Raw genomic sequence first — 21,962 nt, forward strand, 5'->3', positions numbered from 1 at the left:
GCAAGCTCTAAAGCTTAACTCTTATCCCTCATCTCTTGCCACACCCAGGCACAACCCAGAGGACTAACAACAGTGCCCACATTTTCTTTACATTCAGCCTTCTCCTTCCTGGTGCTTCTTCCTTTAGTGACCGTATTTTTTCTAAACCAAAAGTCAAAACATGTGGTCTGACAATCTGAAATGATTAAACTCCAGAAAAATCCAGGACCTATGGTTGTTGGGCTTTATCTTTCTCCCCCATATCTGATCACCTAGAACAAGCCTTATTCAGATTGTTCTCAGCTTCTCTTTTGAGCCCAGGCCTGGCTCCTCTTAGTGTTAAATCCATCTCCTAGGTAGAGGCCTCCATCTAAAGTCTTCACCCAAAAGCCTCAAACCTCTTAGAGAATGAGAACTCAATTAGTCTTAGCATTCTGAAAAATTCCTCCCTCAAAAGAAACAGATGAAAGGAAGAAAGGTTTCCTTTCCCTCTTTTGTTTTTAAAATAAGAAGTTCTTGAGACATCCCTTTGAAACATCTCACTCTTCTAGCAATGGCCTCTCCCAGGGAGAGCGAGGAGGAGGAAAAAAGTTGTTTATCTGTTCTATCTAGGGAGAGGCACTGTTTTGCCTCTCCTTTCTAAAGTGGCTCTTCGTTGCAGTTAGCACTGTAGGGTCCTCCCAGAGAGGACAAAAAAGATAGCAGAAGCCCTAAACTTCATATGCAGAAATAATCTGCAAATTCACTCATTCAACATCTTTACTGAGCACCTACTATGCAGTAGGCTCCCAATACTCACTATTCCTTGCTTCCATCTAAATGCAAGATCAGGAATACTCAAAAGTAGTAAATAAGACAAGATCTTCCTACACGGTGGTGAGTGGGGCGGAGGTTGTTGAAAAAATAAAAATAAATAAGAAAATATCAGGTAAGTGTAAGTGCTATAAAGAACAAAGGGTGATGTGATTGAGAGAATCCGGTAGAACATTTAGATTAGACGGTCATTAAGGCCTCAATGATGAAGCGACACCTGAATTAAGCTCACACATGAATTAAAAGGACCCATCCATGTGAAGACTAGTGGTGGAGAACGCAGAAAGAACAGCTAATGTGAAGATCCTAATACAAGAATAAGCCTTTAGAGCAGAGGTTGGCAAACTTTTTCTGTAGAAGAGCCACATAGTGGCTTTTAGGCTTTGCAAGTCTTATAAGGTCTCTTGTTGCATATTCTTGTTTTTGTTCTTCTTCTTGTAGTTGTTTTACAATCCTTTAAAACATAAAAATTATTCTTAGTTCCCCGGCAATATAAAAATAAACCTCTGGCAAAATTTGGCACCTGCCTTAGTTTTCTGACCCCTGGTTTAGAGGAACATCTAATCTATTGTAGCTAGAGGACAAGTAAACACGGAGGAAAGTGGTACAAAATGAAGTTTGAAAGGTAGGCAGGAGCCAGATCACGTAGGGTCTTTTAGGCTAAGTTAAGATTTTGGATTTTTTTCTGTGATGGGAATCCCCTGGCGAATTTTAAGCAGGGCAGTGACATGATCTGATTTATGCTTTAAAAAGACCACCATGTTTCGGTGTGAAGAACAGACTGTGGTGGGGGTAAGAGTGGAAACAGAGACAGTTGATTAGGAAGCTAGCTATAGTATCATCCAGGCAGGAGAGGATGAGGGTAATGGTGGTGGTAGAGACAGAAAGAACTGAACAGAAAGTGAACTGAACACCCTCACTGAAACCTATGTTTATCATTGATGAACAAAATCATGGAAGGATTCTTGAAATTTTACTTTAAAATCAAAAGAGTAGTATAAAGAGCTGTGTTGAGCTATAAATAGTATTAAAAGTTTGATTCATAGGAAGATCTTGGTTACTTGAATTTTTAGCAATATTTTGACATGTTTGATGTATAGATATTTGACTTTCAGGAAGTTCGTCTCTTCCTCTCTCTCCCTAGTTAAATGATACACAGTTTTTCATCTGGTTCCTGATACCCATTATTTCCCCCCTTTCACCTAAATGTATAATAAAGTGTACTTAGAATGTTCCTCTCATTTCAGAATGCACTGCAAAAGGTAACTGTTTGCCCTTTTAAAATCTGAGAAACTTCCAATGCTCCTTGGCAACATCTCCCCCTCAAAGTTTTTTTTTTTTTTAATTTTTATTTATTTATTTATTTCCCCCAAAGTCCCAGTAGATAGTTGTATGTCATAGTTGCACAGCCTTCTAGATGCTGTACGTGGGACGCGGCCTCAGCATGGTCGGAGAAGCGGTGCCTCAGTGCGCGCCCAGGATCCGAACCCAGGCCACCAGCAGCGGAGCGCGCACACTTAACCGCTAAACCACGGGGCCAGCCCTCAAAGTTTTCACCATAAGGAAGTTGTAAACTTAGGTGGTTCTCACACTATCCAAACTCATTTTGTTCTTTGATAAAAATACTGCTGAGAGTTTCTGAAAATTCATCAAGCTGCACATTTAACTTGTGCACTTTTTTTGTATACCTGTTAAGAATTTTTTTTTTTTTGGAAGATTGGCCCTGTGCTAACATGTGTTGCCAATCTTTCCTCTTTTTTTTATTCTTTTTTTCTCCCCAAAGTCCCAGTACATAGTTGTGTATCATAGCTGTAGAGTTGTAGCTCTTCTATGTGGGAAGCCATCTCCACATGGCCAGATCAGCGGTGAGTAGTTCTGCGCCCAGGATCCAAACCGGTGAACCCTGGGCTGCCGAAGTGGAAGGCATGAACTTAACTGCTGCACCACCGGGCCGGCCCCAAGAATTTTTTAAGTTTGGAGAGAAACAAAAAACAACCCAGCCACACACACAAAGAGGTTCCAATGACGGTGACCTTTAGGGAGTAGGGAGATTAGAGAGTGTCATAGGTAGGGTTCCTTGAAGACAGATTCTGAGACCAAGTTTTGCACGCAAATGATTTTTGGGGGCAGGACACAACTGGCAAACACATCTGCAATGAAATGAAGAAGGCAAGAAGAGTCAGAGGGAGACACTGATCCCCAAAGTGGTTGCAATTAAGTACTCAGCCAATCCTGTGATGAGCTCTGGAGTTGGGATGGTCCCTCAGAGACGTGTCCTCAAATGAGGCAAGGAAGCTGGGTCTTTGTATCTTAAATCAGCCAGTCACCGGCTGTGGGCTCCTGGGAGCATAAACTAGAGTGAGGCAGTTCCCCGCATGCTAAGGCAATGCCCAGCAGAAAAAAAGCTTCACGCCATCGGGAGCTAAAATTCCCAGCAGCTGAGGGATGACTACATTAGCCATGAAGAGAGGATATGTGTTGAAGGGAGGATCACAGAATCCACTACAGAGAGATACTCAAGTATTCTCACATAGTTATTTTTATTGTTTAATGTTTATTATGGCACAAAGTATTTTACCATGGGTATATAGTATTTTTATTAAAATACTCTAGTAAGTATTAGTATACCAAGTATACTAATTAGCATGCCAATTAGTATTTTCATTAAAATACTAAGTTTTACCATGTAATATAGTATTTAACCATGCAGAATAGTATTTAACCAAAATTTTTACTAGAAATAAACAGACTTGATGTTCAAATATTTAGGAACATACTTTAAAAAAATACTGCTGAAAAAGTGACTCAAGTGCCATTTCAACTGTGTATCTTTATGCAGCTGATGCTTAAATCTGAGTCATTTTTCACTCTCTTCTTCTCCTATTGCTCCTTCTGTGATAAGACTCCTCCATCTATCCTTTTCTGTCACTGCCACAAATTCTGGTCCCCACCTTCATCTCCAAACTTAAGATGTCTCTTGTGTCCAGTTTCATCCAAGTTGTTATAGGGAATAAGGGGATATTCCATTGCGCGACTTGCATTAATTCCTCAAACGGTCAGTGAGCGCCTGTGCAAGGCATTAGGGAAACCAACACTGAGCAAGACACAATCCCTCCATCTCTTATAAACATTAATTTCTAGTGAGTGAGAGAGACTAGTCAATTCCATAATAAATAATTTCATGGCAGTTGTGATAAAAATGCTATGAAAAAGTACTAGATGCTATGAAACCATATGATGTTGGGACCTGGATTAGGGGGTCAGAGAAGGTTTTCTAAAGTAAGCTGAGAGCCGGCCCCGTGGCTTAGTGGTTAAGTGCTCGCGCTCCGCTGCTGGCCGCCCAGGTTCGGATCCCGGGCGCGCACGGACGCACCGCTTCTCTGGCCATGCTGAGGCCGAGTCCCACATACAGCAACTAGAAGGCTGTGCAACTATGACATACAACTATCTACTGGGGCTTTGGGGGGGAAAATAAATAAATAAAGTTTAAAAAAAAAAAAGAAAGCAAGCTGAGCCTTAAAGAACAAAAGAATATAGTTCAAAGGAAGTATGTTTCATGCAAAGAGAATACCATGCTTCTTCCTACCTTCAGGCTCTGAAGAGGAGGAGGCATGGTGTATTCAAGAACTAAAGAAGAAAGCCAGTGGCCAGCAGGCTAGAGCTCAGGGTTCAGATGGGAAGCCAGAGGTTGGGACAGGGAGCTGGTAAAGTAAGCAAGGGCAATGCAAAGCCATTAGAAGTGGTTTTTTTAACTTTTCATTTTGAATACTTGCAGAATTACAAAAATGTTACAAAACAAGAATTTCCCATGGGGCCAGCCCAGTGGCGTAGTGGTTAAGTTCCCGTGCTCCGCTTCAGCGGCCCAGGGGTCGTAGGTTCAGATCCTGGGTGCGGACTGACACACTGCTTGTCAAGCCACGCTGTGGCGGCATCCCATATAAAGTAGAGGAAGATGGGCATGGATGTTAGCTCAGGGCCAATCTTCCTCAGCAAAAAGAAGAGGATTGGCAATGGATGTTAGCTCTGGGCTAATCTTCCTCACACACACACAAAAAAGAATTTCCCTACACTTCCCACCCATGTTCTCCAAATTTTAACATCTTAAATGACCACAGTATAGTTATCAAAACCAGGAAATTAACATTGATTCAATACTATTATCTAATTTACAGACCTTATTTTATCAATTGCCCCACTAATGTCCCTTCTAAGAATTTAATCCAGATCATACCCTTCTTTTAGTTGTCATGTCTCCTTAGTTTCCTTTAATATGGGACAGTTCCTCAGTCCTTGTCTTTTATGACCTTGACATTTTTGAAGAGCTCTGGCCAGTTATCTGGCAGAATGTCCCTCAATTTTGGTTTATCTGATGTTTTTTCATGATCAAATTCAGGTCATACATTTTTGACAGTAATACCACAAAAGTGATATTATATCCTTCTCAGTGCATCATTTCAGGTGGAACATGAGGTGGAACATGATGTGTCCATTTGTGGTGATGTTAACTTTGATCACTTGGTTAAGGCACTGTCTGCTAGATTTCTCCACCGCAAAGCTACCATTTTTCCCTTTTTACTTAAAAATCATTGGGAAGATACTTTCTGACTATATGAATATCCTCTTTCTCAATATATTTTCACACACTAGTTTTAGCATCCATTAATGATTCTTGCCTGCATCAGTTATTCTTGTGGTGTTTGCAAATGGTGATTTGCTATTTTCATCAACCCTTCTACATTAGCTGAAATGCTACTATTAGGAAGAGTTTTTCCTTCTCCCTTGATTTATTCATTTTTATCAGTATAGACTCACGGATTCATACTTTATTCTACGGATTGTAATTCATTACTATTTTTATTTTCTTATTCAAAATGTCCCTGATTTGGCCATTGGGGTCCCTTCAAGTTGACTCCTATGTCCTTTCGACATGGTCCCATCATTTTTTGAGCACATCCCTACTTTCTGGCACTGCAGATTCATGTACTTTTCCTGCCCCAGTTTGGAATGAGCAATTTCTCCAGAGAGCCCTGGTGCCCTTTACTGGAGACAGCACTAGGTATACTCATTGGTTCTGGGGTGTCATTGCCTTAGGCCCTCTCAGCAAATAGAGCTAGAAAGTATATGTATGCACACATCCGTGTGTTTATCTATATATCTATAAAATCATAACTTTGTATTGATACCTCCAATTCCAATCAAACACCACAGGGTTCATTCTAGCCTTACATTTGCTTACAACAGCTAGATGTTCAACAAATATTTGTTAAATGATTACATGCCACACTTTCCAGTCAGATGTTTCCATCTTATTATGCTTTTCCATAATAAGCAAAACAACACAATATTGTGACTTTTTAAAAGCTTTTAATCATCCTTCGCTTGCAACAAGGATTTTTCTTTTCTTTTTAAATTTAATTTAAAACATTTTAACTATAAAATACATACTCATGGTGAAAAATGAAAAGTGTCTCTTTTTAAAATTTACTAAATATTTACTGAACACCTGCTATGGGCCAGGCTTTATGCCAGGCATTGGGGATAGATAGAAAAGTGAACAAAACAGATATGGTCCCATCCCTGCCTTCATGAAGCTCAGACTCTAGAAGGCATAATTTATGGATTATTCCCCCTTTCTCTAAAATTGCTAAATTCATGCTTTCTACTGGCTCCCTCTCACCAGAATTGAAACAGGCCACAGAACGATTTTAAGCAGGTAACATAATCAGTTCTACATTTCTTAAAAGGTCATTCTACTGGGGAGTCAAAGGAAGAAAGAATAGATTGGAGAGGCCAAATGTCAAATCAGTGGAAGGGGGTGAAAGCAAATGTGGGGAGACCGACTAAGAGACTGGTAAGTAGTAAGAGATTATAGTCAACTGGACTAGGGTGAAGGCAGAGAGAACAGAAACAAATATATGGATTTGAGAGATCTTTAGGACATAAATGGACCATATTTGGTGATTGACTGAAGGGTAGGGGAATGAGGTAAGGGAAAAGGATGACTCAAGGAGGATTCCTAGGTTTCTAGAAATGTGTACACATATACTGGCTCAGATTTCCATATACTATAAATAGATGATTATATGCCTCTTCCATTAAATTGTAAACAGTCTGATGACAAGAACAGTGTACAGTGTATTACTCACATCTTTGTATTCCTAATATCTCATACAGTGTCTGGTATGTAGTTGGAGCTCTAGAAATAATGTTGAATAAATGACTGAATGGGTGATCTTCCTCAGACTTACCAAATTGAGATTTCAGCCGTAAGGTCTCAAATTAGATATAATACCCTCATAAAGGCCTAAAACTCCCTAAGTAGAATAAAACTACTTATGCTGAATATCTATTCTCCCAAAAGCGTGTATCCTGGTCTACTAGTTTATTATGCACACTTTCTCTTCTATCATTAGTTCATCTTAGCCAATACTTAATACCCAGAAACTATAAAACAGAGGTAAACGTTTGACTATAACAATGAAATTTCATTTCGCATCTATCAGATTGCCAAAAATTAATGCCTATCCCTGACAGGGGGTGGGAGTAAGGGGAGGCCTCTGTTTCCTCACCTCTCAAAGAGGGCTATGGGGATTAGGTGAGATGTTTCTAACCTCAAGCAGACATTCAGTAAAGGTTGACACTCTGCCTTTCTCTTTACACATCCATATGCTCCTCCTTCAAGACCCAGTTCAAACTACTCTAATATGCAGCAACTTCTTTGCCCTTCTCTAAGCTCTTGGGGTACCTATCTGCAAAATTCTTCAAAAATTTATCATGAGTAGTCCTGTGATTGCTTTTATAATAAATTACTTTATTTTTCACTTGTTATTTTACTAGTTACATACTCATACATTGTTCTCTAGTGAAGTCAAATATACCTGGATTCAAATGTCAGCTATACCACTTATTTGCTATGACTTCATCTTTCTAATTCTAATGTTCTCATCTTTGAAACGGGAGACATAGACAGCCATCTGACAGGGTTGTTGTTAGGATTTAAGATAATGTGTGTAAAGGGCCCAGCACATGCCATATATTTGGAGTTCAATAAGTAGATGTCAATAAGCACCCATTGAGGGCAGTTGTCAGATCTTTTTCAAATTTCAATCCCTTCCCAGATACAGCACCTCACAGAGTGGCTGACACATGGCTGCTGCTCGATATTTTATTTATTTATGCTCCACCTTTTTCAAAAAGGATCTAAAACAGCTAGATGTTCAACAGATATTTGTTAAATGATTTGTTAAATGTTTACCACACTTTCCAGTCAGATGTTCTTTCTTTCTGCTTTTCCATTATAAGCAAAACAATACAATACTGTGACTTTTTAAAAAGCTTTTAATCATTCTTCACTTGCAACAAGAATTTTTTTTTTAATTTAAAAAATTAACTATAAAATACATACTTGTGGTGAAAAATGAAAACATCATAAGGGAATAAAATGAAAAGTAGGCTCCCCACTCCATATTCTGTCTCACCATCCAGAGGTAATATTTTCTATAATTTTATTTATTTATTTATTTTTTCCCCCAAAGCCCCAGTAGATAGTTGTATGTCATAGTTGCACATCCTTCTAGTTGCTGTACGTGGGACGCAGCCTCAGCATGGCGAGAGAAGTGGTACATCAGTACACGCCCAGGATCCGAATCCCGGGCCGCCAGCAGCGCAGCGCCGCGCACTTAACTGCTAAGTCATGGGGCCAGCCCCAGAGGTAATATTTTCTGAAAAGCAATTTCCTATGTATCATTCTAGAAATCTCCTTACATATACATGCTAAGTTAGAAAAAAAAAAAGTAAATGGGATAATACTATAGATACTCTCTACTCCCTGATTTTTTCACTTAACTTATAGGTAGTATTTATTGGTTTTAGTGTTTGGCAACTATTTTACCTTCTTTAAATTATTTCTTAAAGATTTGCCCTAATTTAGCACCATAATATAAGCTCCACCAGGGTATTTTTGTCTCTTTTGCTCTACTCTATCCCCAGCATCTAAACAGTAACTAATACATAAGTATATGATCAATAAGTGTTTGCTAATGAACGTACTTCCTTTGGAGGAATTGCCTTCATTCAAGGTATACTGCCCTCCCTTGGCCAAGTGGCAAGGAAGATTGATTAGATGCTCCCTCCTTAGATTTTCAACTGTGAGCAGAACATAAACAGTTGGAGTTCATTCATTCCAGTGCTGCACCCGTATGAGAGCATGGAATGTTCCTGCTACCAAGATTCACTGTGGTGGCTGCTACTGGACTGTTCCTAGCCTGGTTCTCCTGCCTTACTTTCAATCTTGTGAGCTCACCCATATACTTCCAATGAATTTCCCTTTGCTTAAGTTAGCTCACGGTTTCTCAACCTCAGCACTATTGACATTTTGGGCTACAGAATTCTTTGTTGTGAGGGGCTATTCTACACATTATAGTATATTTAGCAGCATCCCTGGTCTCTACCTACCAGATGCCAGCAGCATCCCCTAGTGTAACAATCAAAAACATCTCCAGACATTAACAAATGTCCCCTAGAGGGGCTGAATTAGCTAGAATTGATTTCCATGGAAGAAAAAAATCCTAACTGATGGCTACTATATCTTTGGCAACTTTTCATTATGGCCTATATAGAAATATCTCATTTGTTTCAACAACTCAGCTATATAATATCATGCTATATGGATATGCCATAAGTTATTAAATCAGTCTGCTAATAATGGATTTAAAAGTTTTATCTGGTGTTATTTTTCTTTTTATTTTTGTTTTATTTATTTTTTTTTTGTGAGGAAGACCAGCCCTGTGCTAACATCTGCCAATTCTCCTCTTTTTTTGCTGAGGAAGACTGGCCCTGGGCTAACATTCGTGCCCATCTTCCTCCACTTTATATGAGACGCCGCCACAGCATGGCTTGTCAAGCGCTGCGTCGGTGCACGCCCGGGATCCGAACTGGCGAACCCCGGGCGCTGCAGCAGAGCACGCGCACTTAACCACTTGTGCGACCGGGCCGGCCCGTGGTGTTATTTTAAATAACAGTTTTATGGTGATATAATTCAAATACCGCATCTGTAATTCATCCATTTAAACTGTACAATTCAGTGGCTTTTAGTATATTCAGAGTTGTGCAATCACTACAATTTTAGAAAGAAATACCTGCACACCTTAGTCGTCAGCCCCCAAAACTCCATCTCCCCCAGCCCTAGGCAACCACTAATCTACTTTCTGCCTCTGCCTATTACATTTCATATAAATGGAATCATAGAATATGTGCTTTTTTGGACTGGCTTATTTCACTCAGCACAATGTTTTCTTTTTTTTAAAACCCAATCATTCATTCATTCATTCATTTGTGAGGAAGACCAGCCCTGAGCTAACATCTGTGCCAATCCTCCTCATTTTGTTGAGGAAGATCGGCCCTGGGCTAACATCCATGCCCATCTTCCTCTACTTTACATGGGACGCTGCCACAGCATGGCTTGACAAGCGGTGCGTTGGTGCGCACCCGGGATCCGAACCTGCAAACCCTGGGCCACTGTAGCAAAGCACGTGCACTTAACCGCTACACCACCAGGCCGGCCCCTAGCACAATGTTTTCAAAATTCATTCATGTTGTAGCATGTGTCAGTACTTCATTCCTCTTTATTGTTGAATAATATTCCATTGTATGGACATACCACATTTTATCCATTCAACAATTGATGAACATTTGGGTTGCTCCACTTTTTGACTATTATGAATAATGCCGCTATGAACATTCATGTATGAGTTTTTGTGCAGACATACGTTTTCATTTCTCTTGGGTATATACCTGGGAGTAGAATTGCTGGGTCATACGGAAACTTTATGTTTAACATTTTGAGGAAGAGCCAGACTGTTTTTCCAAAGCAGCCACGCCATTTTACCTTCCCAACAGCAGTGTACTAGAGCTCTGATTTCTTCACATGCTCACCAACATTTGTTATTACTCATCTTTTTTATTACAGCCATCCTAGTGAGAGTAAAGTAATATCACATTTTGGTTTTGATTTGCATTTCCCTGATGGCTAATGTTGGTGAGCATCTCTTCACATGCTTACTGCCCATTTGTATATTTTGTATGTCTTTGGAGAAATGTCTATTCAGACAAATCCTTTGTCCATTTTTTTTTGTGTGTGAGGAAGATCAGCCCTGAGCTAACATCCATGCTAATCCTCCTCCTTTTGCTGAGGAAGACCAGCTCTGAGCTAACATCTATTGCCAATCCTCCTCCTTTTTTTGTTCCCCAAAGCCCCAGCAGATAGTTGTACATCATAGTTGCACATCCTTCTAGTTGCTGTATGTGGGACGCAGCTTCAGCATGGCCGGAGAAGCGGTGCGTCGGTGGGCACCCGGGATCCAAACCCGGGCCGCCAGTAGTGGAGCACGCGCACTTAACCGCTAAGCCACGGGCCGGCCCCCTTTGTCCATTTTTTAATTGTGTTATTTGCCTTTCTATTACATATTGAGTTGTAATAAATCTTCATATATTCTAGATACAAGTCCTTTTTCACATATATGATTTCCAAATATTTTCTCCCCTTCTCTGGGATGTCTTTTCACTTTCTTAACAGTATCCTTTGCAGCACAAAAGTTTAAAATTTTGATTGTCAGTCGTTCAGGTAAAAATAGTGTATCATAAGCAGCCAGTTCAGTTTGCATCTCAATCATGTAAGTGTTTTTCCCTGCGACAACTATCATACTTTGGATGCAGCAGAAGTGTACATGTTTCCCATTTTATCACACAAAATATTAAAAATATGTGTATCCAAGGGTCAAGATTTAATAAAATGAATTTTTTTACTGCTTAATCAAGGACAGTCTTTTTTTTTTTTTTTTTTTTTGGTGAGGAAGACTAGCCCTGAGCTAACATCCATGCCAATCCTCTTCTTTTTGCTGAGGAAGACTGGCCCTGGGCTAACACTTGTGCCAATCTTACTCCACTTTATATGGGACGCCACCACAGCATGGCCTGACGAGCAGTGCATCGGTGCGCACCCGGTCTCCGAACCCGGGCGACCAGCAGCAGAGCATGCACTTAACCACTACACCATGGGGCCGGCCCCTCGAGGACATTCCTGAAGTGAACTTTTGTTTTGTTTTGTTTTTACTGCCTGTGCATGGTGGTAAAGAATATATAAAAATTAGTACAGTTTGGTGCTAATGCCTTTAATGGTGCTAAGGTACAAGCAGTTTCATCCACCATTGCTTGTGCCATCAGTGTAAATGCCAATGCAGTGAAATAGGCAAATAATGTTTTAGTATTTTTATGAAAATAGTTTTGACCTCACATACCCCCTGGAAAGGTTCTCAGGGAACTCTACGGGTCTGCTAGACCACACTTTGAAAACTGCTGCCCTATGACAAACATGTTTGTTTAAAAAGGAAAATAATTCTTTATATATATATTTTCTTATAAAATTGATACTCCAGGAACAACATACAAAAGGGAAATTGGTGTGTTATCCCGTGACTTTTGCCTACCCTTCACACAACACTGCATATCCCAGCAACACATAACCCAGAGAAAGGAATTTAAGCAAGAATAATGAAAGGTAACGGGTCTTCCGCTATATTTATGAGGCAGAGGAAAGGCAAATTGGTGGATAACGATTTTTTGTAAAATTATTTACCCTTTGTAAATATCTACTCCATTAGAGTGGATATAAGCTGTTAGGATTCTATTCTCTGGTAGCAAGTGAACATAAATAGACGGGTTTTAGACTGTCCTCTATAAGTGGCCAGTGAAGCCTCTGTCCAGAATTCAGAAAAATTCAAAGTAATCCTGTAGATGCGAAGCTAGTAAAATGTATTCTGGGGACCAAAGTCTCCCTGTAAAAAACCTTTAGAGAGGCCCGGGGACATTATCTAGTTGAGAACTACTTAGCCTATCTAAGGATCTTCAAGAACTTATAGCCATGTTAAAGCAAACTTTTGAAAATAGTTATAGACCACAGTCAAGTTACTGAGACCTAGCCCAGTCCTAACCTGTCTTTGTTTCCAATCCACCCGGCACACCACTGCAAGATTAATCCCTCTAAATCACTCTCACCTTTACTCAAGAACTTTTAGTAATAATTAAGAGCTAACACCAATGGAGCTCCCAAATGAAGTTTCTCATTTAATCCTCCCAGTAACCCAATGAGGTAGGTTCTATAATTCTCCCCATGGAAGATGAGGAAACTTTGGTTCAAAGAGATTCAATAACCTGCCCAAAGTTGCTGAGCTTCTGAGTGGCAATGCTAAGACCCAAACCTAGACTTGAGTTGAAGCTCTCAAACACTGCAGTATTTCTGCAGAGATATCATTCGTCTAATAATTACTTAGGGAATTTGTTAAAAAAAAAAAACAAAAAAACAGCTAAGTGGGCACAACTACAAGGCACATGGATCAGAATTTCCAGGACAATTCTCTGATTCATAGGAACCACTACAAGTTAACTTCCCATTTCCTACAGAAGGGAGTCGATTTCTAATGTCTAAACTCCTCCTGGCAGGATTCTAGAATATGGGCAAAATTCCTTAAACTGGTCTACAAAGCTCTTCGGTCTGTCACTTGATTGACATTTTTGGCCCCATCCTCCATATTCCCCCTTTGTTTTGGTTTCTCTTATTCATCATAGGGCTTTCCTTTATAGGATATTTGCACATGCTGTTCTTTGGCCTGGGATGTTCTTCCCTCCTCCCTCTATCTAGTTAACCCCTGCTCATCTTCAGGCCTCAGCATAATGGACACTTCTTGAGAGAAACTTTCCTGACCTCCCTGTCTAGGTCAAATCCCTAGTTATAATCTCTCAAGCACTCTTTGCAATTAAGTACCACATTTGCAATTTATATGATTATCTCTCTTTCTCACTATAAACTGTAAACTCTACAAAGGTAGGCACTTATAAATAGTGCCTGTTCAATAAATATTTGCAAAGAATTAATAGATTTCCAGGCCTTTTAACTATTCCCTACTTAACTAGCCAAGCATATTTTTCACTCCTACTTAGCAGAGACCCACAGTTCCAGTCACAGAGGTTAACTCCTCTCTCTACATCTTTTCATCCTTATCCAGACCCAAGATCCTTCTCCACCTCTTCACCTACATAATTTCTTCTATTGCTACAAGGTGTAGAAGCCTAAATTTCCCTTGTTTCACAAAGCTCTCTTTAAGACACCAGCCCATAACAGTCTCCTCTAAACCTCTACATCACTTTGTATTTCTATGCCATTCATTTGGCACTTCATCATATGCTGCCATTATGTAATATTTCATATGTAAGTGCCTTGTTGTATTTTTAAAAATACAAGCATTGTTAGGTAGTTTGTATGTTCTTAAATGGTAGTTATAGTTTAATTTGCTACTGGAATTCCCAGGCACATCATAAGCCCTCTGGAAACATCCGCTGAATGAATTAATGAAGAACTTTCTGTGGGCAGCAATGTGGGCTCAGCCTGCAGTTTATCACCAAATTTGCCAATTGACAACTCTCCTTGGAGGGCATTGGGATATTTTATACTATTTCTCTGTGGAATACCTCCAGAGCCCATTTCAGCAGACAGTTCAAAACAAGTGTGATGGAGGAACATTAAAGTAATATACTATGTAAATTTCCTGACATATTTAGAGCAGCTCCATACTCAGGTATTTCTAAATCTATTACAAATTATTAACACGTTCCATAACTCTTTAGGATAACTCTACATTGTCAATCCTTGTTCTTGCCCTCTGAAGTTGAAAGAATCTTTAAATATTTTCAGTAGATGAATATCTATTTCAAAATATATCACTGAGGAAATTTTTTTTTGGCTGTAGTCATGTTGGTACTCTCTTGACTGAGTACCATTTACCATAAACCTTTAACCCTATGTAAAATGCAGGAGTGCTTTTCAACTTTTTTTTTTGGTCAGAGTAAGATCTAAGTAATTAAGACTTTTTTCCTTCAAAAACAGAGAGTACAGGGGCCGGCACCAGGGCACATCGGTTAAGTGCACGCACTCCGCTTGTGGCGGCCCGGGGTTTGCTGGTTCGGATCCTGGGCGCGCACAAACGCACTGCTTGGCAAGCCATGCTGTGGCGGCAACCCACATAAAGTAGAGGAAGATGGGCACAGATGTTAGCCCAGGGCCAGTCTTCCTCAGCAAAAAAAGAGTAGGATTGGCAGATGTTAGCACTGGGCTGATCTCCTCACAAAAAAAAAAAAAAAAAGAGAGTACATTGTAATTCCAATTATTCTGAGTCTTATTTGAAAATGCAAGAGCCAAGGAAAACAAAGTTGACAGACAATATTGAAATTCAGGCTATATGTGTCACCCATTTAAAAATGCAAGGAATTAATTTACTTCATGAGTTTTATCAATCATGATTTTTACCCATACTAATTAAAAAATATAAAAAAATTAAAGTTTGATAATAAAGAATTCAGTTATTTGTTTTCCCCATTTTTCTTTAGCTGTCCTTATGAACATTTTATACGGAGCTAATTACCTTTTTTAATAGCTTTATTGAGATGTAATTTACATACCATAAAATTTACTCATATTAAGTGTACAATTCAATTTTTTTTGGTATATTTACAGAGCTATGCTACCATCACCAGAATTTAATTTTATCTTTTTTTTGTTTTTGTGAGGAAGATCAGCCCTGAGCTAACATCGGATGCCAATCCTCCTGTTTTTTTTTTTCTTGTACTCTCTTTTTGTGTGTGTGAGGAACATCAGCCCTGAGCCAACATCCATGCCAATCCTCCTCTTTTTGCCAAGGAAGACCGGCTCTGAGCCAACATCTATTGCCAATCCTCCTCCTTTTTTTTCCCCCCCCAAAGCCCCAGTAGATAGTTGTATGCCACAGCTGCACATCCTTCCAGTTGCTGCACGTGGGACCCGGCCCCAAGGTGGCCGAAGAAGTGGTGCGTTGCTGCGCGCCCGGGATCCGAACCCAGGCCGCCAGCAGCAGAGCGCGAGCACTTAACCGCTAAGCCACGGGGCCGGCCCACCAATCCTCCTCTTTTTGCTGAGGAATATTGGCCCTGGGCTAACATCCGTGCCCGCCTTCCTCTACTTTATATGGGACGCCACCACAGCATGGCCTCACAAGCAGTCCATTGGTGTGCACCTGGGATCCGAACCTGCGAACCCTCGGGCCGCCGAAGTGGAGCGTGCGCACTTAACTGCTGCACCACTGGGCTGGCCCTGTTTTATCTTATTGTTTTCATTGAGATAAAATTCACAAAGTGTAACCATCACCACTCTAATTCTGGAACATTTTCATCACCCCAAAAAGAAACCTTGTACCCATTAGTAGTCTTTCCCCACTTCTCCCCATCTCCACTAGCCCTAGGCAACCACTAATCTACTTTGTCTTTATGAATTTGTTTATTCCTAACATTCAATATAAATGGAATCATACAATATGTGGTTTTGCTGACTGGCTCCTTTCACTTAGCATGTTTTCAAGATTCATCCATGTTGTCACATGTATCAGAACTTCATTCTTTGCTATCACCTAATAATATTCTATTGTATGGATATACCACATTTGGTTTATCCATTCAGCAACTGACGGATATTTGGGCTGTTTACACTTTTTGGCTATTAGGAATAATGCTGCTAAGAACCTTTGCGTACAAGTCTTCATGTAGACATATGTTTTTATTTCTTTTGGGTAGATACCAAAGAGTAGAATTACTAGGTCAGATGCTAATCACTCTCAAGACGAGTAACAGAATTTTTTGTTTTCTATTTCAAAGAATTTTTGACGTAGCCAGGAAACAGACTTTTCATGAAAATGCTAATATAAAATCCTTTTTTTTTTTTTCACTAATAAGGTTAATCTGCAAACAGCTTTGCTATCAACAGCACTGTATCATATTACTTTCCAATTTTTGGTTCAAACAGAAATTCTAAGATGAGGTGAGAACTTTTAGTGTAAATCATAAAACTAAATGGAGTTTGCACTAGCCTATTTAATCAATATTCTAGGATCAAATTCCATTTTTTTGAGAAAGATGTATATATGCATCTTCTTGGGCTGACAATTGCTTGAGATAAATACACAGTAAGGGAAGGCTCACACAGTAGGAGGAGAAATAAATAGGAACTTATAATATCAACCGCCCTGATTAAATTAAGTACTTATTTTCCTCCACTAGCAGGGGCTTCTCATTTCATGAGAAAAAGGTAAAACATTAATTACAATTAGTCATGTAAATTCCCAAAGCCTTTAATAAAAGCATCTTTCAGAAATTGAAGGCCAAATAAACTTCTGGTCACATGTTACATTTCCTTTTTTTTCCTGGCAGTGTACACTCTAGCTCAAATATATTCAGGAAGCACACTTTAAACAGAGAATTAAGAGCTGATTGTAAAATTCTACACAAAAAAAGCTTAAAAAACATTTTAATTTAGAGAAAAAAATCAAACCTCTTGCAACAGAAATTAATCATAATTAAGGGAAAACTACCAGACGTCGTACCAATCACAGCACTAGAGAACGCCACAGGCCGTCCAAAAGACGCATTCGTTTTAGCCAACAGCTCTTCCCTCCCGCCAAAGCTGTCCCTAAAGCGTCAGAGAATAATCCAACGAATGATTTATGATTTTTCCCTTTTGATCCGCCCCCCCCCCAAACACACACACACACAGACACACATCCACCTGCTTGGAGGTGTCAAGGCGACTAGAAATGGTTAACAGTGATCAGCAGCAGAGAGAGCAACAAACACCCCTGACAACCCACAGCTGAGTAAGCAAGAGCTGTTTATTCACGAACATGTTCCATTTGGAGACTGTCGGCGAGCCCTTGAAAGCCCAGGCACATTTTAGAAGGTTCCTAGACAGGGAGAGAATAATCTTTTCTCCCCTCCCACCCCTGCCCCCCCGCCCCAACACACATTGAGAGGCTCGGGTGGGAACCATCTGGTCAAGGCAGTCCCTGCCCAGCCGCCCCCTTAGGAATAACCTCGCGCACTAGAGCATCCGACCCTGTGCGGGGGTAGTGTAACTCCCCAAAATGGGCTCAGACGCGGCAGAGGCTGGCCCCAGCGCCGAGGGCTTCAGAAGGGGCTTCTGCCGCCCCCGTCCCCGCCACGGCCCGCCCCGACGCCGCGGCCGGGGCTAGGGTCCCTGAAGAGAATTGGCCCTTTAGCCCCCTCCCCTCACCTGGCTCGGTCCCACCTGAGGGTAGGAGCTGAGGAGAAAAGAAACAGGCAGGGAGGGCTGACCTTGTTACTAGTGACAGTGGAGCAGCACATCCTGCTGCTTCCTGGAAAGCGGCCCGAAGGACATTTTTCCCCCTGGAGGAAGGAAACCGGAGGGCGCCGGGCGGGCGGCGGCGGGCGCGGCGGCGGTGGTCCGGGCGGGCTGTGCAGCCTCTAGCGGAGACGGTCCGTGGACTACATCTCCCATGCTGCTCTGGGCCGCCTTGCGTCGTGACCCCGGCGCGCACGGAGGCGGTGACTCTTACCTCACAGAGGTAGCTCCTCCGCCGGCAGCAACTCGGCGCCCGCGGTCCATGGACCGGAACCCCGGGCCGACGGGCAGGAACCCGGGCCGCGATCGCCGCCTCCCTGTCCCAGGCTCCTCCTCCTTGTTCCCCTCCGCCTCCTCCGGACGCCCGCAGGCCGCGCACTGCCGCCGCCGGGCTCACGGAGCCGCCCCGGGAGGGTGGGTGGCGGGCTCGCGGCTGCCGCCGGACTGAGGCCTACTTCGCCGCCTCTCAGTGCTATTGTCCCTGGGCCCGGCCCTGACCGGGTCCACTGGGGAGGCGAGTGCGCCGGCTCCGCGGAAGATGCCGGACCAAGCTCTACAGCAGATGCTGGACAGGTACGGGCAGCTTTGGGGGAGAACGCGAGCCGGGGACCCTGGCTTAGGTCCTGCCCGCCCCTGGGCTCGAGGCTCTTCGTAAGCGGAGCCCGGCGTGCCGGGAGGAGTTCCATGGCCTGGGGCTCATGTGAGGGGCAGAAAGTTTGGATTCCATGCTCGGGGGAGGACAGAGTGGGCGACCTGGGTGCGTAAACTTAAAGCGAAACTAAGTTAAGGAGGGGCGTCTAGTTTTGTCGTTTCGAAGTGAGAGGGGCTCGTGTTAACCCACAGAATTGGTTTCTTTTTCCTTTTCTTGCCCTCCTCCCCTCCCCCCAAATTATGTTGTAATGTGTTTGTCAGCGATGTCACTGGCAAGAAGAACCAGATTATCTTTCAGGGGAATGAGCCCCCTACAATTTTAAGACTCTTTCCAAAAATCAAGGATAAGCGTTCTTTTGGAAAACCTGATAGGCTGACTTCATTCCTCCTTCCCCCATCCCATCCCCACCCCCAAACTGTAAGGTCAAGAGTATCCGCAAGGGAGCTTTAACGGTCAGACCAGAGTAGAGGTTATGGAAAACAGCCACATGAGTCCAACACTGAGCACTTAGCGTATTTTACGGTTCGTTGAGTTCACTGAGCAAGTTTCATCTTATACTGGGGCCTGTGGCCCATTCCTGGGGGGCTCCAGTCGGTAAAACTTTTTGTGAAATCGGCTGCACCGCCCTCTGCTGTTCAAATTCTAGTCCATGGGTTCTACCATGAGTTTTTGGAGACTCTTAATCCACCTTTCCCCCTAGACAGGTCTTAACTTCTGGCAAAGTCAGTGCCACAGGCTAATGCAGAATGTTTGTGGTTGCTTTCAACTCTCAGTAGACCACTTGCCACCCTGTTGAGCATGTGGTATAGCTCTTTGTATAGAGTAAAGGTCCAACTGTAAGGTGTTAAATGAAAGGCGTCCCTGACGAGATGATACCCAATTAACCGCTGTTTGGACCTGCCAGACCCGGAACACAAATCACTCAAGAGTACATCTCCCAGAGTGATAGACAGTTCCTTTACAGCTCAGGATTTTGAGACATCTGAGTTGATAGAAATCATGTTATTGACTTTTTTCAGTTGGTGTGGCCCAGTGATTAATCCAGCCCTTGTTTGAGGTCAGCATTCAGGTCAGGTTGTATTGACTCCCCCCTTTTTTTTATGTAAATAGTTTACAAGCTCCTGGAAGACAGAAATTTACTGATCATTATTTATCTTGAATTGTAGAACAGAGCCTGGAACTTGGCAGGTCATCAGTAGATATTTGTTTTATGAACAAATGCGTGAACTTTTTTGTCATTTTCCCCAGTTGTCTAGGGGTCTGATAATTTACCAGGTTTTTCTTTCATTATAATTTAGCATACTGGCAAATTGCATAGGACTGCTAAAATATGTCCAGAGGAGACCACCTCCTGCCACTGTCAATTCCAATCAAATGAGACCCCATTCTGATGCAGGGTATTTTGTAATCAGTTTTTTTTCCTCTGCGGACCTGCTGCTTTCACTTTTATGTTGGTGACTTTTAGAAGAGTTTTTGTGTCCAGAAACTGACCTGGCTTTCATATGTTCTTTGGAGATTTCCATAAAAGTAAAAAGCCAAGGACTGCTAGTGAGGCATTTAAAATTTCTTAACAGAAACTTGGAAATTCTGGCTGCATTTACTGAAGCAGGTGACTATAATACTGGCTTACCTTCATCTTCTGTACCTTTTTGATGTACCTCAAGGTAGGTTCTTAAGATGACATTTAAAGACCTTTATTATCTAAGTCAGTAGTTTGCAACCTGGCTCTGAGTTAGAATCACTTGGGGAGCATTTTAAAATATAGTTGAATGCCTGGCTCTGCCCAAGACCAGTTAGATCACAAATTTCTTAGAGGATGGAGCCTGCGCATCTATAATTTCAGAAGCTTTCCAGATGTTTCTGATGTGGTTGACAACTGGTTACCCCAAACCCTAAGGGATTATTTTATGATGAAATTGTACAGTTCAGTGAGAAAAGCTTGGGCGTTAGAGACAGAAATCTTGAAATTCTCATTTTGCCACTTACTAGCTATGTGACTGTGGACTTAAATTCTGAGGCTATACATCTTCATTTATAAGGAGGGGGTTTCTACCTCACAGGACTGTAAAATGAGAACATGTGTAAGCATTTTATCAAACAATAAATTGCTATTCATATGTTAGGTACACAGAAGGTACTTAAGATTTTAGTGTAACCAACCAGTTTGGTAAATTTCCCCCCCATCTCCTTCATATTTACTAATTATCTTAATCTGGGCTGGCCCTAAATGCAAGTTGAACACAGAGATACTTGATGGGCTCATTTGAGGAATACTGACAGGCCTAACAGACTAAAATATGGTCAGCCTAGTAGGACCTAGAATTCTTGCCATGAATTTGGCTTCCCCCTAGCTTGGTCTTTGGGTGGCAATTTTTGAGGGACAGAATTTAACTCAGAAACCTACCCATATGTTTATTTCTTCAGTGCAGATTTTATTGTTGTGAAGACTAAGGAAATATGTATAAAGCATATTGTTCTTTTGCTTTTAGGTTAAAAGTTAGGTATTTTATAGTGAATTAATTATTAAACATTTGTATTAATTGAATTTATTTAATAAATATTGAGTGCCTGCATGTGCCCAGTACCATTATAGGCCTTTGGTTTATGGTAGTGAACATAACCGAAAACGCTTGTATGGAGCTTAAATTCTAGTGAGGTTTGTGTTCCATAAACTGTCAAATAAAATGAAGATTATGTTTAATTGTAACATGAATGGTATGTTCAGTTTATACCACTTAGTCTTTCAGGTTTTTTAAACTAATGGCAACTTATTAATAGCTGAAGTTGAATTGCCTTGTCCTTTGTGAATATGTAACTAAATTTAGTTTAGCAATTATTTATCTTGATAAATTTTATTATTGCAGTATTTGTAGGTGGAAAGAGTATATATGTGTAGATATGTATTTTGATTGCCTTTCATTTTTATAAACAATAAGCGACTGTTTTATGTAAATTTATTATTTGAACATGTTAAATTGCTTTGGGTAAACAATTATTTGAGAGTAGTGGGACAGGGGTGGTTTTCTAGCGTCATGAATGATTTGGTGTCACAAATCATTGCCCTGAAATTTATAACCATTCGTAAACTCATACCCTTTATATCAGGCTATCTGAACCTTGATCAGCTTCTCTTTTCTTCATTGCCACCCTTTTTTGAGAAGTCTTATATATTACTCTATCACCAATTGCATTTCTCATTTTCTTTTATATTTCTCGGAATTAGGATTAAACGTATAGAGAATACAAAGAATATTGTAACAAATTGCAGGAATGGACCTCAGGTTT

At 41.1% G+C, this 21,962-nt stretch overlaps 2 protein-coding genes across 3 annotated transcripts in view; one reads left to right on the plus strand and one right to left on the minus strand.

Moving 5' to 3' along the window:
* Nucleotides 1-18,067, minus strand: part of CPEB3 (cytoplasmic polyadenylation element binding protein 3) — a 178,141-nt gene extending 160,074 nt beyond the window's left edge. For both annotated transcript variants that reach the window (XM_004427827.3, XM_087432272.1), the window contains exon 1: nt 17,998-18,067. The gene's annotated coding sequence lies outside the window, so the exon portion shown is untranslated. The remainder of the gene's footprint in view (nt 1-17,997) is intronic.
* Nucleotides 18,068-18,249: 182 nt separating this feature from the next.
* Nucleotides 18,250-21,962, plus strand: part of MARCHF5 (membrane associated ring-CH-type finger 5) — a 55,019-nt gene continuing 51,306 nt past the window's right edge. Inside the window, exon 1 of the mRNA XM_004427828.3 lies at nt 18,250-18,598. Coding sequence (XP_004427885.1) covers nt 18,564-18,598 — 35 coding nt within the window. The 5' untranslated portion in view covers nt 18,250-18,563. The remainder of the gene's footprint in view (nt 18,599-21,962) is intronic.

This window comes from Ceratotherium simum, chromosome 6, assembly GCF_057802395.1.
Source record: "Ceratotherium simum simum isolate JZ-2026a chromosome 6, ASM5780239v1, whole genome shotgun sequence".
Taxonomy (NCBI): Eukaryota; Metazoa; Chordata; class Mammalia; order Perissodactyla; family Rhinocerotidae; genus Ceratotherium; species Ceratotherium simum.